Source organism: Chelonia mydas, chromosome 1 (genome assembly GCF_015237465.2).
Source record: "Chelonia mydas isolate rCheMyd1 chromosome 1, rCheMyd1.pri.v2, whole genome shotgun sequence".
Taxonomy (NCBI): Eukaryota; Metazoa; Chordata; order Testudines; family Cheloniidae; genus Chelonia; species Chelonia mydas.
The window spans coordinates 282780417-282799722 of NC_057849.1; the positions used below are offsets into that span (position 1 = coordinate 282780417).

The 19306-nt window shown below is 46.6% G+C and overlaps 1 protein-coding gene across 5 annotated transcripts in view; it reads right to left on the minus strand.

The window, feature by feature from the left end:
- CNOT2 (CCR4-NOT transcription complex subunit 2) overlaps positions 1 to 19306 on the minus strand; it is a 149294-nt gene that overhangs the window by 40416 nt on the left and 89572 nt on the right. For 4 of the 5 annotated variants that reach the window (XM_037886599.2, XM_037886580.2, XM_043547876.1 and 1 more), the window contains one exon: positions 16270 to 16326. The exons of the other annotated variant lie outside the window; for it this stretch is intronic. In XM_037886599.2, coding sequence (XP_037742527.1) covers positions 16270 to 16326 — 57 coding nt within the window. The remainder of the gene's footprint in view (positions 1 to 16269; positions 16327 to 19306) is intronic. 5 annotated transcript variants of the gene reach the window in all.

Consider the following 19306-nt stretch of genomic DNA (forward strand, 5'->3'; position numbering starts at 1 on the left):
GCAATAAAGAGCTGTGGTGACTTACGAAATGGCTTTGTACGCTCAATGTAGAATGCTAGGGCACGCCTAACATCCAGGGAATGGAATATGTACGCTCTGTTACTGGCATGAGGCTTAGGGAAGAACATAGGTAAAAATATATCTTAGTTCACATGAAACTGGGAGACTATCTTCGGCAGAAACGCAGGGTGAGGGCGTAGCTGCACCTGGTCTTTATAAAAGACCATATAGGAGGGCTCAGAAGTCAGCACTCTGAGCTCGGATACCCTTCTGGCTGAGGTTATGGCCACCAGAAAGGGCACCTTCCAGGAAAGGTAGGACAGAGAGCAGGTTGCCATGGGCTCGAAAGGGGGCCCCATGAGTGCAGAAAGGACCAGGTTGAGGTCCCACTGGGGAACGGGCCATCGTACCTGGGGATAAAGTCTGTCCAAGCCCTTGAGAAACCGGTCCACCATGGGATTGCTGAAGACTGACTTACTTGCTGCCCCCAGGTGGAAGGCCAAAATGGCAGCCAGTTGTACCCTGAGAGATGATATTGCCAACCCTTGCTGCTTGAGGTATTACAGGTAGTCCAAAACAAGGGGAATTGGGGTTAGCTACGGTTTGGTGCCCCTCTGCAGAGACCAGATGGAAAAGTGCTTCCACTTTGCCAGGTTCGAGGCAAGAGTGGAGGGTTTCCTACTTCCCAGAAGGACCTCCCTCACTGGGTCCGAACACTGAAGCTCAAGAGGGTTCAGCCATAGAGTTTCCACACCATGAGGTGGAGGGACTCCAGGTTGGGGTGTTGTAGACGGCCGTGGTCCTGTGTGATGAGGGTCGGGCACGCAGGAAGGGCTACTGGTCTATCCACAGAGAGGTTCAACAACATGGTGAACCAGTGCTGGCGGGGCCATGCTGGCGCTATGAGGATCAAGAAAGCCCCATCCCGACGAGTCTTGAGGAGGACTTTGTGTCTGGGGCCGGGGGGGGGGGGGAATGCATCTAGCAGGTGACTTGTCCATGAAAGGCGTCCATGATGGAGCCTGGGCTGTGGTTCAGGAAAGAGCAGAACCGCTGGCACTTCCTGTTGCTCTGCATTGCGAACAGGTATATGTGGGGAAAGCGCCACCTCTGGAAAATCGAGTGCGCGATGTCCGGCCTGAGGAACCAGTTGTGACTGTGAAATGAGCGGCTGAGGCGATCGGCTAGCTTGTTGTGCCCACCTAGGTGCAACGCCTCTGGGTGTATCGAGGGGGTGATGCAAAAGTTCCACAGCTCAAGGGCTTCTCGGCAAGGGGAGTGGAGGGAGCACCACCCTGTTTGTTTACATAGAACATTGCTGCAGTGTTGTCCGTCAGTACCGACACTCATGCGCCCTGAAGGCAGGCCTGGAATGCTTGGCATGCCAGATGAACTGCCCTCAGCTCCCTTACATTGATATGCAGTGATAGTTCTGTGTGGGACCACAGGCCTTGGGTTCTGATATTGCCCAGATGCGCTTCCCAACCAAGCGCAGAGGCTTCCGTGACTAGGGATAGCATAGGTTGGGGTTTGGCAAAGGGTACTCCCACACAGACCACTTGTGGCTGCAGCCACCAATGGAGAGACTCGAGAATGCGAGGGGGGAGGGTAACTGTGGCGGGCACCTCTTATTATTTCTGCCCCATCTCTTGGATGAGTCTCACCTGGGAGGCCCAGAGTAGAAATGGGACGGGGGCTGAGGCTTAAAAGGCTTTCTTTGGGGTGCAGGGGTGGGGATCCCCAAACACTTAAAAGTCGCCCGCGAGGCCTTAAGGCTGTGCAGGCGAGAGTCTGTATTTTGGGCAAACAGGCCTGCACAGTCAAAGCGGAGGTCCTGAATTGTGTTCTGGTCCTCAGGTAGTATCCCCGACACCTGCAGCCACACACTGTGCCTCACTGTAGTGGCAGTGACCATAGTCCAAGCCGCCCAGTCCGTGTCTAACGCGGCCTGGAGGGAGGTTCTCGAGGCCACCCTGCCCTCCTCAAGGAGTGCACTAAACCCATTGCGCAAGTCAGCCTATAGTAACTCCTGGAACTTTGCCAACGAGCTCCACTAATTGAAAGCACAGTGACTAAGTACCGCTTGCTGGTTGATCACTCAAAGCTGGAGCCCCCCGGTTGAGTAGACCTTTTGGCCTAAAAAGGTCCAGCTTCTTAGCATTCCATGACTGAGGCACGGGACCTGGCTGCCCTTGCAGCTCCTTATGATTTGCCGCATCAACCACCAGAGTCCGCAATTGGGGATGGGTGAAAAGGTGTTTCTACCCTTTCTGAGGCACAGAATAGCGTCTTTCCACCCCTTTAGTGATGGGTGGTATTGAGGCTAGAGTCTGCCAGAGCACCTTAGTGATGTTCTGGATTGTTCTTATTGGGGCAAGGCCACCCTAGGTGGACCCTCTGGGGCAAGGATGTCAGCCATCGGGTCCAACTCATCCGTGACCACCTCTGCCTGGAGATTGAGGTTTAGAGCCACCCTACTAAGAAGGTTCTGGTGTCCATCTAGTGAGGAGACCTGTGGGACAGGGTCTTTCTGCCCTTCTGGCTCTCTGGAGGCTGGGTCAGGTACCTCAGAGCCTCCCTGTGACCGATGGCACGGGTTCGGGTGCTGCGCATGAGCATGAGAGCCCAGAGTCCCTCTCTCATGCAGGGTCCTCAGGAGCCCTGGGGGTGTGGCGAGCCAGCGATGTTGCTGAGAGGGGGCACGGGTGTGGAAGCCTGGAGCCCTGACCCTGATGGTAGACCCAAGGAATCCAAAAGGGCCATTGTACTGGGCTGGCCAGGCGACCGCCGGTGCCAATGAGTCAACTGGTCTGCAGTGCCGGGAGCGGTACTGGCTGCGTCGAGACACAGAAGCCTCAGCGTCTGACTCAGACGAGTAGTCTGTGCCTGACCACGGGAGGCGGAGCCCGAGGGTGCACGGGAGCGGTACCGGGGTGATGGTGAGTGGCGCCATAACATTGTGGGCTTGCCGTGATGATGAACCAGGGGTGGTGCCGCCATCGGCGTCACAAAGGGAGCCGGAGCCATATGTGGCACTGGAATAGACACTGCAGCCGGTGCCCTCTTCAGTGCCGCTGACAGTGCCTGTTCTTGCAGTGCTGGAGCTCACACCTGCAGGGCTGGGGACTGCGCCGTCATGGCAATGAGGTCCCGCGCTGCCTCGTAGGTATTCAGTGTGGAGGGAGGTAGAGCTTGACCTCCCAAATCCTCCCGAGTTGGGGAGTCCACCAGCACCAGACTCAACGGGCCTCCCGTTGGAGTCAACAGTGACGGGTCTTGAGGTCCAGACCGTGGGTGTCCCGCCGGAGGACGCACCCCGCTGGAATCCCCTCCTGGCTTCTTGATGGGGGAACGACCCCTGTCCGCCTTCTTTTTCTTATGCGGCACTGGGAACTGTGAGCGGTGCCACCTGGTAGCACTGGCCTTACGAGTCGGGGAGCGGCGCTGGTGCTCCTTGGAGGAGTCCTCTCTCGGTGCCGGGACATCCCGCACCGAGGCCAGGGCACTGCGCACTGATAATGCCAGTACCAGCTGGGAGCGGAGGGCTTACTCCCTCAGGAGGAGCTTCAAACGATAGTCTTGCTCTTAGTCCTGGGTCTAAAGCTCTTGCAAATTAGGCACTTATTTGTCTGATGGCCCTCTCCTACGTACTTGAGATAAGCAATGTGCAGATGGCCTGTGGGCATAGGTTTTGCACACACCTCGCATGCCTTAAACCCCTGCGACTGAGGCATGCCCCTGTGCCTGGGGAAACTAAGGTGGGGGGAAAGCTCCCCAGAGTAAGCCCAACTAACTACAAACTAATAACTATTTACAACTAAGAAAAGGAAACCATTAGGTGGGCACTTGCGAATTCAAGAGACTGAGCTGCTCCAACGACCGTCATAGAATCATAGAATATCATGGTGGGAAGGGACCTCAGGAGGTCATCTAGTCCAACCCCCTGCTCAAAGCAGGACGAATTCCCAACTAAATCATCCCAGCCAGGGCTTTGTCAAGCCTGACCTTAAAAATATCTAAAGAAGGAGATTCCACCACCTCCCTAGGTAACGCATTCCAGTGTTTCACCACCCTTCTAGTGAAAAAGTTTTTCCTAATATCCAACCTAAACCTCCCCCACTGCAACTTGAGTTACTCCTTGTTCTGTCATCAGCTACCACTGAGAACAGTCTAGAGCCATCCTCTTTGGACGCCCCTTTCAGGTAGCTGAAAGCAGCTATCAAATCCCCCCTCATTCTTCTCTTCTGTAGACTAAACAATCCCAGTTCCCTCAGCCTCTCCTCATAAGTCATGTGTTCTAGTCCCCTAATCATTTTTGTTGCCCTCTGCTGGACTCTTTTCAATTTTTCCACATCCTTCTTGTAGTGTGGGGCCCAAAACCAGACACAGTACTCCAGATGAGGCCTCACCAATGTCGAATAGAGGGAAACAATCACGTCCCTTGATCTGCTGGCAATGCCCCTACTTATACATATATTGGCCTTCTTGGCAACAAGGGCACACTGTTGACTCATATCCAGCTTCTTGTCCACTGTAACCCCTAGGTCCTTTTCTGCAGAACTGCTGCCGAGCCATTCGGTCCCTTGTCTGTAGCGGTGCATGGGATTCTTCTGTCTTAAGTGCAGGACTCTGCACTTGTCCTTGTTGAAACTCATCAGATTTCTTTTGGCCCAATCCTCCAATTTGTCTAGGGCCCTCTGTATCCTATCCCTACCCTCCAGCGTATCTACCTCTCCTCCCAGCTTAGTGTCATCTGCAATCTTGCTGAGGGTGCAATCCACACCATCCTCCAGATCATTTATGAAGATATTGAACAAAACCGGCCCCATGACCGACCCTTGGGGCACTCCACTTGATACCGGCTGCCAACTAGACATGGAGCCACTGATCACTACCCGTTGAGCCCGACAATCTAGCCAACTTTCTATCCACCTTATAGTCCATTCATCCAGCCCATACTACTTTAACTTGCTGGCAAGAATACTGTGGGAGACCGTGTCAAAAGCTTTGCTAAAGTCAAGGAACAACAGGTCCACCGCTTTCCCGTCATCCACAGAGCCAGTTATCTCATCATAGAAGGCAATTAGATTAGTCAGGCATGACTTGCCCTTGGTGAATCCATGCTGACTGTTCCTGATCACTTTCCTCTCCTCTAAGTTCTTTAGAATTGATTCCTTGAGGACCTGCTCCATGATTTTTCCAGGGACTGAGGTGAGGCTGACTGGCCTGTAGTTCCCAGGATCCTCCTCCTTCCCTTTTTTAAAGATGGGCACTACATTAAGCCTTTTTCCAGTCGTCCGGGACTTCCCCCGATAGCCATGAGTTTTCAAAGTTAATGGCCAATGGCTCTGCAATCACATCCGCCAACTCCTTTAGCACTCTCGGATGCAGCGCATCCGGCCCCATGGACTTGTGCTCGTCCAGCTTTTCTAAATAGTCCCGAACCACTTCTTTCTCCACAGAAGGCTGGTCACCTCCTCCCCGTGCTGTGCTGCCCAGTGCAGTAGTCTGGGAGCTGACCTTGTTCGTGAAGACAGAGGCAAAAAAAAGCATTGAGTACATTACCTTTTTCCACATCCTCTGTCACTAGGTTGTCTCCCTCATTCAGTAAGGGGCCCACACTTTCCTTGACTTTTCTCTTGTTGCTAACATACCTGAAAAAACCCTTCTTGTTACTTTTAACATCTCTTGCTAGCTGCAACTCCAGGTGTGATTTGGCCTTCCTAATTTCACTCCTGCATGCCCAAGCAATATTTTTATACTCTTCCCTGGTCATTTGTCCAATCTTCCACTTCTGGTAAGTTTCTTTTTTGTGTTCAAGATCAGCAAGGATTTCACTGTTAAGCCAAGCTGGTCGCCTACCATATTTACTATTCTTTCTACACATCGGGATGGTTTGTCCCTGTAACCTCAATAAGGATTCTTTAAAATACAGCCAGCTCTCCTGGACTCCTTTCCCCCTCATATTATTCTCCCAGGGGATCCTGCCCATCAGTTCCCGGAGGGAGTCAAAGTCTGCTTTTCTGAAGTCCAGGGTCTGTATTCTGCTGCTCTCCTTTCTTCCCTGTGTCAGGATCCTGGACTCGACCATCTCATGGTCACTGCCTCCCAGGTTCCCATCCACTTTAGCTTCCCCTACTAATTCTTCCCTGTTTGTGAGCAGCAGGTCAAGAAGAGCTCTGCCCCTAGTTGGTTCCTCCAGCACTTGCACCAGGAAATTGTCCTCTACACTTCCCAAAAACTTCCTGGATTGTCTGTGCACCACTGTATTGCTCTCCCAGCAGATATCAGCGTGATTCAAGTCTCCCATGAGAATCAGGGCCTGCGATCTAGTAACTTCTGTGAGTTGCCAGAAGAAAGCCTCGTCCACCTCATCCCCTTCCTCATCCTCATCCCCATCTATAGCAGACTCCCACCATGACATCACCCTTGTTGCTCACACTTCTAAACTTAATCCAGAGACACTCAGGTTTTTCTGCAGTTTCATACTTGAGCTCTGAGCAGTCATACTGCTCCCTTACATACAGTGCAACTCCCTCATCTTTTCTGCCCTGCCTGTCCTTCCTGAACAGTTTATATCCATCCATGACAGTACTCCAGTCATGTAAATTACCCCACCAAGTCTCTGTTATTCCAATCACGTCATAATTCCTTGACTGTGCCAGGACTTCCAGTTCTCCATGCTTGTTTCCCAGGCTTCTTGCATTTGTGTGTAGGCACTTGAGATAACTCGCTGATCGTCCCTCTTTCTCAGTACGAGGCAGGAGCCCTGCCCTCTCGCGTGCTCCTGCTTGTGCTTCCTCCCAATATCCCACTTCCCCACTTATCTCAGGGCTTTGGTCTCCTTCCCCCGGCGAACCTAGTTTAAAGCCCTCCTCACTAGGTTAGCCAGCCTGCTTGCGAAGATGCTCTTCCCTCTCTTTGTTAGATGGAGCCCGTCTCTGGCTAGCACTCCTCCTTCTTGGAGCACCATCCCATGGTCAAAGAATCCAAAGCCTTCTCTCCGACACCACCTGCGTAGCCATTCGTTGACCTTCACGATTCGACGGTCTCTACCCAGTCCTTTTCCTTCCACGGGGAGGATGGATGAGAAGACCACTTGCGCCTCAAACTCCTTTATCCTTCTTCCCAGAGCCACGTAGTCTGCAGTGATCTGCTCAAGGTCATTCTTGGCAGTATCATTGGTACCCACCTGGAGAAGCAGGAAGGGGTAGCGATCCGAGGGCTTGATGAGTCTCGGCAGTCTCTCAGTCACACTGTGAATCCTAGCTCCTGGCAAGCAGCAGACTTCTCGGTTTTCCCGGTCAAGGTGGCAAATAGATGACTCAGCCCCCCTGAGGAGAGAGTCCCCGACCACCACCACCTGCCTCCTTCTCTTAGGAGTGGTGGTCGTGGAACCCCCACCCTAGGACAGTGCATCTCATGCCTTCCAATTGGCGGAGTTTCCTTCTGTTCCCTTCCCTCAGATGTATCATCTAGTCCACTCTCCGCATTAGTACCTGTGGAGAGAACATGAAAACGGTTACTTACCTGTATCTGCGTTGCTGGTACATGGATGCTCCCCTTTCTTCTTCTGGAGGTCACATGCTGCCAAATGCTGTCATTTGCAGTAAGAAGGAACTGAGAAGGCGGCGGGTTGGCAGGGACCTATATGCACTGCCACGAAGACGCCATTCCACAGCCGACCCAACGGGTACCGCTAGGGGAAAAAACCTTCCAACGATAGTGCATGTGCTGCATGCACACCTATTGGAATGCACATGAGCAATCACTCAAAGAAGTAGTTTAAGTTCTTGAACATGAAGGATTCCTTTGCCTTCATTACTCAAAAGCCTTCCCCCAAGCCTTCATTACCCAAAACAATGGAATATAAGATTACTACTACTAAATACTTGGTTGAAAACTACTCATCTCTGTTAAGGTACATGCAACAAACAAGTCTCAATGACCCCATCCAAGATAAATTAGCTGTTTTTGTGTCATATCCATTTTCTTATTTGGAAAGTGAGTAAACTGGATGGAGAGTGTACACTATCCTAGCTTTTATTATTTCCTTCTCTTTTTGTTTTCCTTTGGTAACTGAGAACTCATCTGCTTCTAGCTGATCTCTGAGTCAGGGACCATTTGATCTGGATTCAATATGGAGGGCAAATCATTTATTACTTAAACCATTCTTAATTCACTGAGAGAAAAATAGTAAGAGAATTTTCTGGTAATAAGGATGCCTTGGAATAGGGTGATCAGATGTCCCAATATTTAGTCCTTTGTCCCGCATCCCGACCAATGTACGATCAGCAAGCCAGTTGTCCCGATAATCAGGTAAGGAGGTGAGCAGGCGAGTAGGGGCAGAGAGGTTGGGGGGGGAGAGGCAAGCGGCAGGGTGGGGCGAGCCAGCAGCAGGCCAGCCAGCAGCTGGCTGGCCAGCTGGGTGAAGAGGCGAGCCAGCGGGACTGAGGAGCGAGCGGCCGGCAGGCGAGGGTGAAGAGGCCAGCGGCCGGCAGGCGAGGGTGAGCCAGCAGCAGGTGGGGGGGGGGGGGGGGCAGAGGCGGGGAAAGAGGCGAGCAGCGGGGTGGGGCGAACCAGCTGGCTGGCCAGCAGGTGAGCAGGGTGAAGAGGGGAGCTGGCAGGCAGGGGAGGGGGAGTGAGTGGCCAGGGGGCGGGCGAGGGTGAGGAGGCAAGTGAGCAGCGGGCAAGCGAGGGTGGAGTGGTGAGCCGGCAGTGGCAGGCAGGCGAAGAGGTGAGCAGGGAGGCAGCGGTGGGAGAGGGGCGGCAAGCGGCGAGCCAGCAGCAGGGGGGAGGGGTGAGGAGGTGAGTGGCGAGCCAGCGGCGGGCGGGGTGTGTGTATGAAGAGGCGAGCAGCAGGCAGGGAAAAGAGGCGAGCCACGAGCCAGCGGCGCACAGAGGTTTTTGGGGTGGGCATGGGGGTTTCTGGCATGGGAGTGAGTGAGAGGAGGCGAGCGGTGGGTGGGGGACTGATGAGAGATGCAGCAAGCCAGTGGCAGGCCAGGGGATGAGGAGGGGTGCGGTGGCGGTGCCGAGCGGGCAGGGGGCGGGACCTGAGGCAGAGTGGGAGCGGACTGGGGGCGGGGCCTACGGCACCCCAATATGTCCCAATATTTTACTGCTGTGATCTGGTCACCCTACCTTGGAAACAACAATTCAGAGTTGCTAATACAGAAAAAAATTGTTTCAATCTACTATTACTGTGATTTCAACAATGTTTGAAGTCCAACATAGCATACAAACAATACATATTCTCTTTGTGATTTTGAAAGGGTATATATGAAGAAAAACGAAGAGTCCAGTGGCACCTTAAAAACTAACATTTATTTGGGCGTAAGCTTTCGTGGGTAAAAAACCCCTAGCACTGCTCTTCTACTTGCGCTACATTGATGACATCTTCATCATATGGACCCACGGGAAGGAGACTCTTGAAGAATTCCATCTGGATTTCAACAATTTCCACCCCACCATCAACCTCAGCCTGGACCAGTCCACACAAGAGATCCACTTCTGGACACTACAGTTCAAATAAGTGATGGTCACATAACCACCACCCTATACCGGAACTCTGCTGACCACTACACTTACCTACATGCCTCCAGCTTCCATCCAGGACACATCACACAATCCACTGTCTACAGCAGGGGCTGGAAAACTTTTTGGCCTGAGGGCCACATCAGGTTTCCAAAATTGTACGGAGGGCCAGTTAGGGGAGGCTAGGTCTCCCCAAACAGCCAGGAGTGGCCTGGCCCTGGCCTCCTATCCGACCCCGCCGCTTCTCGCCCCCTGACAGCTCCCCTGGGACTCCTGCCCAATCCACCACCCCCTGCTCCCTGTCCCCTGACCACCCCTGGACCCTCCACTCCTGACTGCCCTCTGCTGCCTCATCCAACGCCCCACCTTATTCCTGACTGCCCCCCCCCCCGGGACCCCTGCCCCATCCAATCCCCCTGTTCCCCGCCCTCTGACCGACCCGACCCCTATCCCCCCTGCCCTCTATCCAACCCCCTGTCCCCTTACCCCTCTCTGCCCAGAGCACCGGGTCAGGCTGTGGCTCTGCAACTGCACTGCCCAAAGCATTGCACCAGCGGCACAGCGCGCTGAGGCTGCAAGGGAGGGGCCGGGGACTAGCCTCCCGGGCCAGGAGCTCAGGGGCTAGGCAGGAGGGTCCTGCCGGCCGGATGTGGCCCGCGGGCTGTAGTTTGCCCACCTCTGCTCTACAGCCAAGCCATTTGCTCCAATCCCTCAGACAGAGACAAACACCGACAAGATCTTTATCAAGCACTCTTAAAACTGCAATACCCACCTGGGGAAGTGAGGAAACAGATTGACAGAGTGAGACTGGTACCCAGAAATCACCTACAGGACAAGCCCAACAAGGAAAATAACAGAACACCGCTGGGCATCACGTACTGCCACCAGCTAAAACCTCTGCAGCACATGATCAACGATCTACAACCTATTCTTGAAAACAATCCCTAACTCTCACAGACCTTGGTAGGCAGGACAGTCCTCGCTTACAGACAGCCCCCAAACCTGAAGCAAATACTCACCAGCAACTACACACCACACAACAGAAACACTAACCCAGGAACCAATCCCTGTAACAAACCCCTTTGCCTACTCTGTCCCCACATCTACTCTAGCAACACCATCAGAGGACCCAACCACATCAGCCACACCGTCAGGGGCTCATTCACCTGCACATCTACCAATGTGATATATGCCATCACGTGCCAGCAATGCTCCTCTGCCATGTACATTGGCCAAACCAGACAGTCTCTACGTAAAAGAACAAATGGATGCAAATCAGACATCAGGAATGGTAACACAAAAAAGCCAGTAGGAGAACACTTCGATCTCCGTGGACATTCAATAACAGATTTAAAAGTAGCCATCCTTCAACAACAACAAAAAAAAACCTTCGAAGAGAAAATGCAGAGCTACAATTCATTTGCAAACTTAACACCATTAATTTGGGCTTGAGGAGGGACTGGGAGTAGGTGGCTCACAACAAAAGCAATTTTCTCTCTCTTGGTACTGCCACCTCCTCATCAAATTATTGGGAGTGGACCACATCCACCCTGACTGAATTGGCCTTGTCAACACTGGTTCTCCACTTGTAAGGTAACTCCCTTCTCTTCATGTGCCAGTGTATATGTATTTATGCCTGTATCTGTAATTTTCACGTCACGCATTTGAAGAAGTGGGTCTTTTACTCATGAAAGCTTAGGCCCAAATAAATCTGTTAGTCTTTAAGGTGCCACCAGACTCCTCGTTGTTTTTGTTGATACAGACTAACGCGGCTACCCCTCATATATGGAGAGAATCTCAAAAAGATATCAGAGTGACTATGGGCTTGGCTACACTTGAGAGTTACAGCCAATAAAGGAGCCCCGGACACACTAGCTCACTACCCGTCCACACTGGCAAGGCACGTAGAGCACTCTGACTCCGCGGCTACAGCACTGCTGGTACTCCACTTTGGCGAGTGGAATAATGTTTGCTGCGCCCTCGCTGGAGTGCCGCAGCGCCAGTGCGAACGAGGTGTTGCTTTACTGCGCTCTGACCAGCCTCCAGAAACGTCCCATAATCCCCTTAAGTCAAGTGGCCATTCTTGTCATTGTTTGGAATCGGCTGTAGGAATGCGGAAATGCCCTTTGAAAGCTCCGTTTCTGACAGCCGGCTGCTTATCTACTCTGAGACAAAGCAACCATTAGTGTGGAATGCTGTGAGAGAGAGAAAGAGAGAGAGAGGCGCAGGCGGGAAGGGGGTCTGCTGCTGTATGAACTTACAAGACAGCATGCTGACATGCTCTCAGCCCCCCAAAAACCTACTCTCCCCCCACATACACACAACACACTCCCTGTCATACCCCACCCCATTTGAAAAGCACACTGCAGCCACTTGAATGCTGGGATAGCTGCGCATAATGCACCGCTCCCAATGCCGCTGCAAGCGCTGCAAATGTGGCCACACCAGTGCGCTTGAAGCTGTCAGTGTGGACAGACTGCAACGCTTTCCCTACTGTGCTCTCCGAAGGCTGGTTTAACTCAAAGCGCTCTACACTGGCAAGTGTAGCCATGCCCTATGATATTACTTAAATTCACTGCAAGTAGCATTGGATTAACTCACATGATCCTGCTAGTACTGACCCTCTGGCCTCCTAAATAGAGAGACTGAAAGGACTTCAGTATCCTGGATACCCAAGGAGAAAATTTTCCTAGATTATGTATCAGTGATGCTTTAGAAGAGGAAGAGTTTTGTGTGTGCAAATACTGTTATGTTGGACAAGTTTCTTTATTACTGACCCTCTGACAAGGATGTAAACAGTAAATTTAAATTAGAAATTCTCAAGTGATGGCTTTTGCTAGAGAGAGAAACAGATGGTATCTTGGTACACCTGCATGGTAGAAAGAACTCTGATAGTGTGGCATTTTTGACCAAGCTATGCATGAAGTAGAAATGGGACAATGAGTGTGTGGCCAGGAAGATGAGTGAAGATGGTATTAAGTTATATTTGTGACTCCTTTATTCTTGGGCCAGCCAAGGCCTTGCCCGGGCCCCATATGTAAGTTAAAGTAGCCCTATCTACTTGCAGCCATGAAGGACTGGTTCCAGTAGCTAAGAGCAGCTGGAGCACAGAGATGGTCTAACCACACCACACCACCTTTCCATCATCCCTACTTCTTATGGTAGGGGATGTGGTAATGAGTGGCATAGATCTCTACACCACTCAGGTATTTATATACAGTACTGGAGGAACACACTGGTGATCAGAGCCAATTCATTTAAAGCCCCTTTGCACTACTGAACAGGCATAATGGTGCCCCAGCACAATAAAGAATCAAGCACTGTATTTCTAATGTGGACTTCAAGTCTCAGTCCCAGCTAATACATTCTTTACTTGTCTAAAGTGATTTAATTTTGAACTGTTTATGTACCTACATTGATTGCCATTAAAAAGCCAACATCTAAAAACAGTGCCTACACAACAACAAAATGGTAATGTGTGGTTTAAGTATAAGGAAAATTGGGTGGTAACCACTTGCAAATGTTAAAATTTAATGACAGCCACTATATATTGATGGTCAGGAGATTATAGCAATTTTTTTTAAAACAGTAGGATTAAATTAAAGATTGTTTAATATGGCATCCTAAGTATGTACTATTAGGAAATACAAGAGGCTTAATACTCTGTATTTTACCTAAATTTCAGGTGAGCTGGAAAGGCACATGAAGTGTGATTTATTAGTTTACCATGAAGGGTACATTGGATATTTAATGTATTTGATTTTGTTGTTAAACTCATTTGCATTTTACAGCAATATTTAACCTTAGGCTGAAGGATTATCATCCATATTATAGTAACAGCTTGAGACCCCAATCAGGAAGCTGTTGTTCCAGACACTATGTTTAATAATAAATAATAATTTTTAAAACAGCAGCAAAGAACAGACAATACTACAGCCAACTTGATTACTGTCATGGATTACTTTGTGGAATGCCTTGGAATAATTCAGAGAAAATTAAAAAAAGTACAAATAAACTAATTTTCTCTCATATACATAGGCGTTCACTGGTCTGCATACTGTGTGTGACTGGAAAAGTGGGTGATTGACCTGATGGAAGAGCCAATTCCTAGGGAAAATATCAAATACAAGGCTACTTTTCTCTTATAACAATTGACAAAAATAGACAGTTGACCTAATTCACATACTTTAATTTTATTGTTTGCAAAATTTAAAATAAAAGGCAACAGGACCAAAGACTGCAACAACCGAGGTGAGAAAGTAACTCTTGCGCTGCTTGGGTAAGGAGTTGCAAATCTTAAGGGGCCACAATGCAAGTCTTATCACACAAAACTCTTATCACCCCAAAACAGTTGTGAGGTCCAACAACACTCCTCATAGATTCTAGACTTAGATATAAGAAGGAACTGCAACAAACACATTCTAACAGGAAACAACTGACTAGGTAACTGAACTGGTTTCTATTATATATGCCTTCATTATCTTCAGATTGGTTTATTGCAATGCAGTTTATCTAGGCTTGATAATATCAGCCCTGAAAAAGTTACATGCACATTCATTTGAAGTTCCTCAGAAGTTTGTGAAATAATCATGCTCTAAAGCTCCCGCAGCAAAGCTGAAGCTGTTTTCCTAGATGGAAGGAGTGGGCAGCTCTACACTACCGGTTAAGTTGATCTAACTTGCGTTGCTGGGGGGGGGGGGCGGGAAGGGGGTGCTTTTTCACACCTCTGAGTGACAAAAGTTGTGTGTGGTCCACACTGGTGCTATGTCGGCAGGAGACACTCCCACCAACAGAGCTTATGCTTCTCCCCCAGGTGGAGTAATTATGCTGACGGGAGAGCGGTCTCCCATTGGCATAGCGCGTCTTCACCAGATGTAGCGCTTTAGTGTAGACTTGCCCAGTGTAAGCTGTGGTCAATGAAGTGCTGCCTCAGTCCAGTACAGTGAACCTAAACTCAGAGGAAGAAGTAGGAAAAAAGAGCCTAAACTGCCTCAAATCTTGTAGAACGAGCAAATTTAAATCCACAAATAATATCCAGACCAATGGATAACTAAACATATGAGAAAGGTTGATAATTATCGTCTGAGTCAGATATGTACACCAAACACAGGACAATCATTCTGTATCTGTTACACTTTGTTTCTGTTATTTATCCAGCACAACAGGTACCATTTGAATGACCTAAGTAGATGAATCACAGTTTTAAAGGGAGACAACACTATGTTGACCATTTAACAAAATTAGAAGTCAAGCCAACAAATAAACTAGATCTATCATATTATTCCGGTTTATCTTTCATTTTATTAATAATTCTCCTTTTATATTAAATGTAATTTAAAATAGACCACTGCAAAATCTCCCCCAAAATTAGGTTTTAACAAGCATTTACAAAATGTAAGATCAATAAAACCATTTCTCTAAGTTAAAGTTCCAATTAAGAGTTTAAAATAAACATTTACAGTGAAGTATTTGCCATAGTCAAAATATTTATAAGCACTGAGAATTTGAAGTGAAAATAACTATCAACTTCATTATTTAACTTGAGGAAATGTAAGAAATAAACTGCCTAAATAGTGAAAAACAAACTGATTTTTATAATTCCTTCCGTTTTAATAATTTAAGGTGTAAGTGATATCATTAACAAGTTTGTTGTTTTTTTTTTTTAAGTTTAGCATCGCTTTAAAACTCATTTATACAATACTAAGGTATACAATATGAATTATTAATCAGACAAGAGATTACTAGAAAATTTGTAATTAGGTATTATAGAAGACGCCATGAGTGATTAAGACTAAACTGATAGAACAGACATTTTAATCAGATTAAGAGACTGGCTGCAGTTTATTAATAGATGAATACTGAAGGTGAAAGAATGAACATTAATACTTTAAATACATTACTAACACAATGCAATACATTCACTATATACTCAAAGAGCCATTTATAATACAGAAGCATGGAAGAGGAGCATGATTGCATGCATGCAATGGAGTCTGGTTCAAAGAACCACTTGAAATTTTAGTATTCATTTGCATTCACCAATTATCTTATACTGTTGGTTTAAAAATAGGTGTGTTAGACATAGCTTTATAGTAAAGAATAGAAACAATTTTGCGGTATATTGAAAGACTTGCATAATGGCTTAACTCTCTTGTAATTAGGCTTGGCAGAATTCAATTTTTATCTTTCTATGATTTCAACAGATATATTGATGTTTCCATTAACCTTTTTTAGATTTTTATCAAATAGATGTTCACAGTTGTGCAGAACTATGGGTTAAACTTTTTTCTTCTATTTTTATCCATTTAAATTTTCACAATTCTGGGAAATTATGAGGAGGTCATATTATTTAATGACCGTAGATATATGCAATTCAAAAAGTTAAAGTTTTAAAACCATTGAAAACACAAATTGCCATCATCACGTCAGAATATACATAGTAAATATCCTTAAATAGAACTCTGAAGTTCTCAAGCAGCATTTTTCTTAATTTGCCTATCTGTATATTTCTATTCTTACAGATGAAAAGATTTTTTCATTGGTTTGTGTGTTTACAGTGAAAGACCTTTACCGATAAAAATCTAATCCTTCCAAGCCTACTTATAACCTATGTTAAACAAAAATTCTTAAATCAGTAGTTTGCTGATAGTTATAATTCTACCATGAGAAACTGATTTTTCTCCATTTCCTTTACTTTATACATTCCAGTTTGTTTAAAAAAAAAAAAATTACCTGTAATTTCTTAAAATGTGACTCAGAGATGCATTTTACTTCCTCCCTCTCTGCAAACTGAAGGACAATATAAAGTACAAAACATGAATACCTGTTTTCCTCTCTAGCCAAGTAACACTGGTTTATGTTTACATGCCCAAACTAGATAGGTCAAAAGCAGATATCTTATAGGTAATAAATATAGGTAATACAGTATAAATTCCAAGCACTTGGCTCTCCCATCATGCAGTATACATTTATTATGAAAGCAATTATTTTTTTAGTTGTAGCAACTGTTTGATAAACATATTATAAATTGTTACAATGTTGCCACGTTTTTAACATTATACAATGGATGTTTATATTTGGTCAAGGTAGTTAAGTCCAAAGCAGATGGCAAAGAGATCTCACAAAACTGGGTGACTGGGCAACAACACAGCAGATGAAATTCAAATGTTGATAAATGCAAAGTAATGCACATTGGAAAACATAATCCCAACTATACATACAAAACGATGGGGTCTAAACTACCTGTTACCACTGAAAGAGATCTTGGAGTCATTGTGGATAGTTTTCTGATAACATCTGCTCAATGTTCAGCAGTAGTCAAAAAAGGTAACAGCGTTAGGAACCATTAGGAAAAAGTGATAGACAAGACAGAAAGTATCATAAGGCCGCTATATAAACCCATAGTACGCCCACATCTTGAATATCGCATACAGATCTGGTCGTCCCATCTCAAAAATATATATACTGGGATTGGAAAAGGTAAAGAGAGGACAACAAAAATGATTATGGGTATAGAACGGCTTCCATATGAGGCCAAAACTAGAACAGGATTTTAAAAAGAACCTGGTAAGTTCCTGGCAGATAGGTCTATCAATGGCTATTAGTCAGGATGGACAGGGATGCAATACCATCCTCTGAGTGTCCCAAGCCTCTGTTTGCCAGACACTGGGAGTGCACTTGATTGCCTGTTCTGTTCATTCCCTCTGAAGCACGCCAGCATCGGCCACTGTCGGAAGATAGGATATTGGGCTAGGTCAGTGGTTCCCAAACTTTTGTACTGGTGACCCCTTTCACACAGCAAGCCTCTGAGTGTGACCCCCCCCCCCCATATAAATTAAAAACACCTTTTAATATGTTTAACACCATTATAAATGCTGGAGGCAAAGCAGGGTTTGGGGTGGAGGCTGGCACCTTGCAACCCCCCGTGTAATAACCTCACGACCCCCTAGGGGTCATGACCCTCAGTTTGGGAACCTCTGGGCTAGGTGGACCACTGGTCTGACTCAGTATGGCTGTTCTTATGTCCAGCAAGAAATTTCCTCAGACTGTTGTCAAATGATAGCAATGCTCCTTTTCTTCATCTCTTAAAATGTCAATAAAAAGCTTTTTCACCTATAATGAGGTGAATGAAGAGTCTCTCTGATCTCTCACACAGGACAGCAGGCTTCCATCTCCACTGCTTTCTGCATCAGCAATATCATCAGCTATTGCAGGGAAATGGCACTTAAGGTCTGAGTTTTGTATAGTAAGCAGGGGAAATGATTTTGACACAATTTTATTTTAAAATATATTTTTAAAATAAAATTATTATGAAAATACACGTCTCCTATTAACATTAAACCTATCATGCTAATTTGATTTTTGCCAGATATGAACTTTCCTCTTTATTCAAATGGATCAAGGCTAGTCATCCATTACTAAATAATTATTTTATCATCTAAATTAATGCTACTAAAAACACCCAGTCCTAACCTCACTGTACCTAGTTCCTTGTAATATCAGAGGATTCCATGGGCATGCTTTTGACACACAGCCCTAAATGTAATATCTGAAGTTAAATAGTGAATCTGTCAAATTTTTAGCTAAAAGCCTCTCAAACGTTAACTAAAGGCATTTAAGCAAAAGTTTCTCAAGGAAACAATACACTGTTGTTTTATTCATTATCCCAGCAAGTTGCAGCAGAAGGCAGAGATGTCAAACTAAGGCTAGACACTATATTCAGCAGCCTGAAAAAAACCGGTCTCCTAAAGACGTACTACACAAAAGCCAGTAAGAATTTCTATCTCCAACCGAGACCTAATATTTGTAATGGATAAAACTTTAAAAATACCAAAATAACTTGTGTTAAGAGTACTGTACATAGCGACAAAATAAAAACATTAACAAATGGAAGATAAGGAACTAAAAATTACTAAGATGATAAATATTTATAATAGAGCTTTGAAACCATAAACATCTATAAGTGATAGTCATTATTACAAATATGGAGCCCCATATCTGAATGGGGTCTGTAAGTGCCCCTGCAATACCAATAGTAAAAGAAAAAACCCTACAACCCCCAAACCATCCTGTTCCCAACCAAACATGTCTTTTGATCTCCAAGCAGAATGGCAAAACACAAAAATAAAAGCAAATGCATATGAAGGGTATTAAAACTCAGTAAAAGAAGAAAAAGCAGACTTCCGTTCCATACTTCTTTCAACATCCAAAATATAGCAATCCAAAATGGATGGGCTGAACTCCTATCTTTAAATGACAGCAACTCTACATGATCAGGTGGTGTGATGACAACCTCAAACCGCATTTTGCCTCTCAGGATATTACAAGCAAAAGTTTCCAATCAAAGGTATTTACAGTTCAAAATCTTTCTAAGGCCGCTTGCAACAACCTAAAAAAGTGTGTGGTAGGGAACATTTTCAAAGCTCTGAGACTCCTACTATCACATCAGCAAGAAATTTTTCCTTATCAGATGATGTATGCCAGATGTGGCCTTCCTCCCTCGCCTTCCTTCTGTAATGTGGCTCCTATCCCCATGCAAGAAAAGCTTCTGTCACTTTCTCATGAGCCGCTTTTGAAAAAATGAATTTGATGGTCAGAACAAAACATCAAGCCTTGAGAAGATGAAGCCTGGAAACTATAGAAGAATTCAGATTTTCCAGACAAGACAAATCTAATGAACTAATCCAAAGATTATGCTGATGTCACTGATTTTCTTTGTTCTGTAGCCTATTTTGTCAGTCAAAGGACTGGGAGAGAAAACCAAACACCA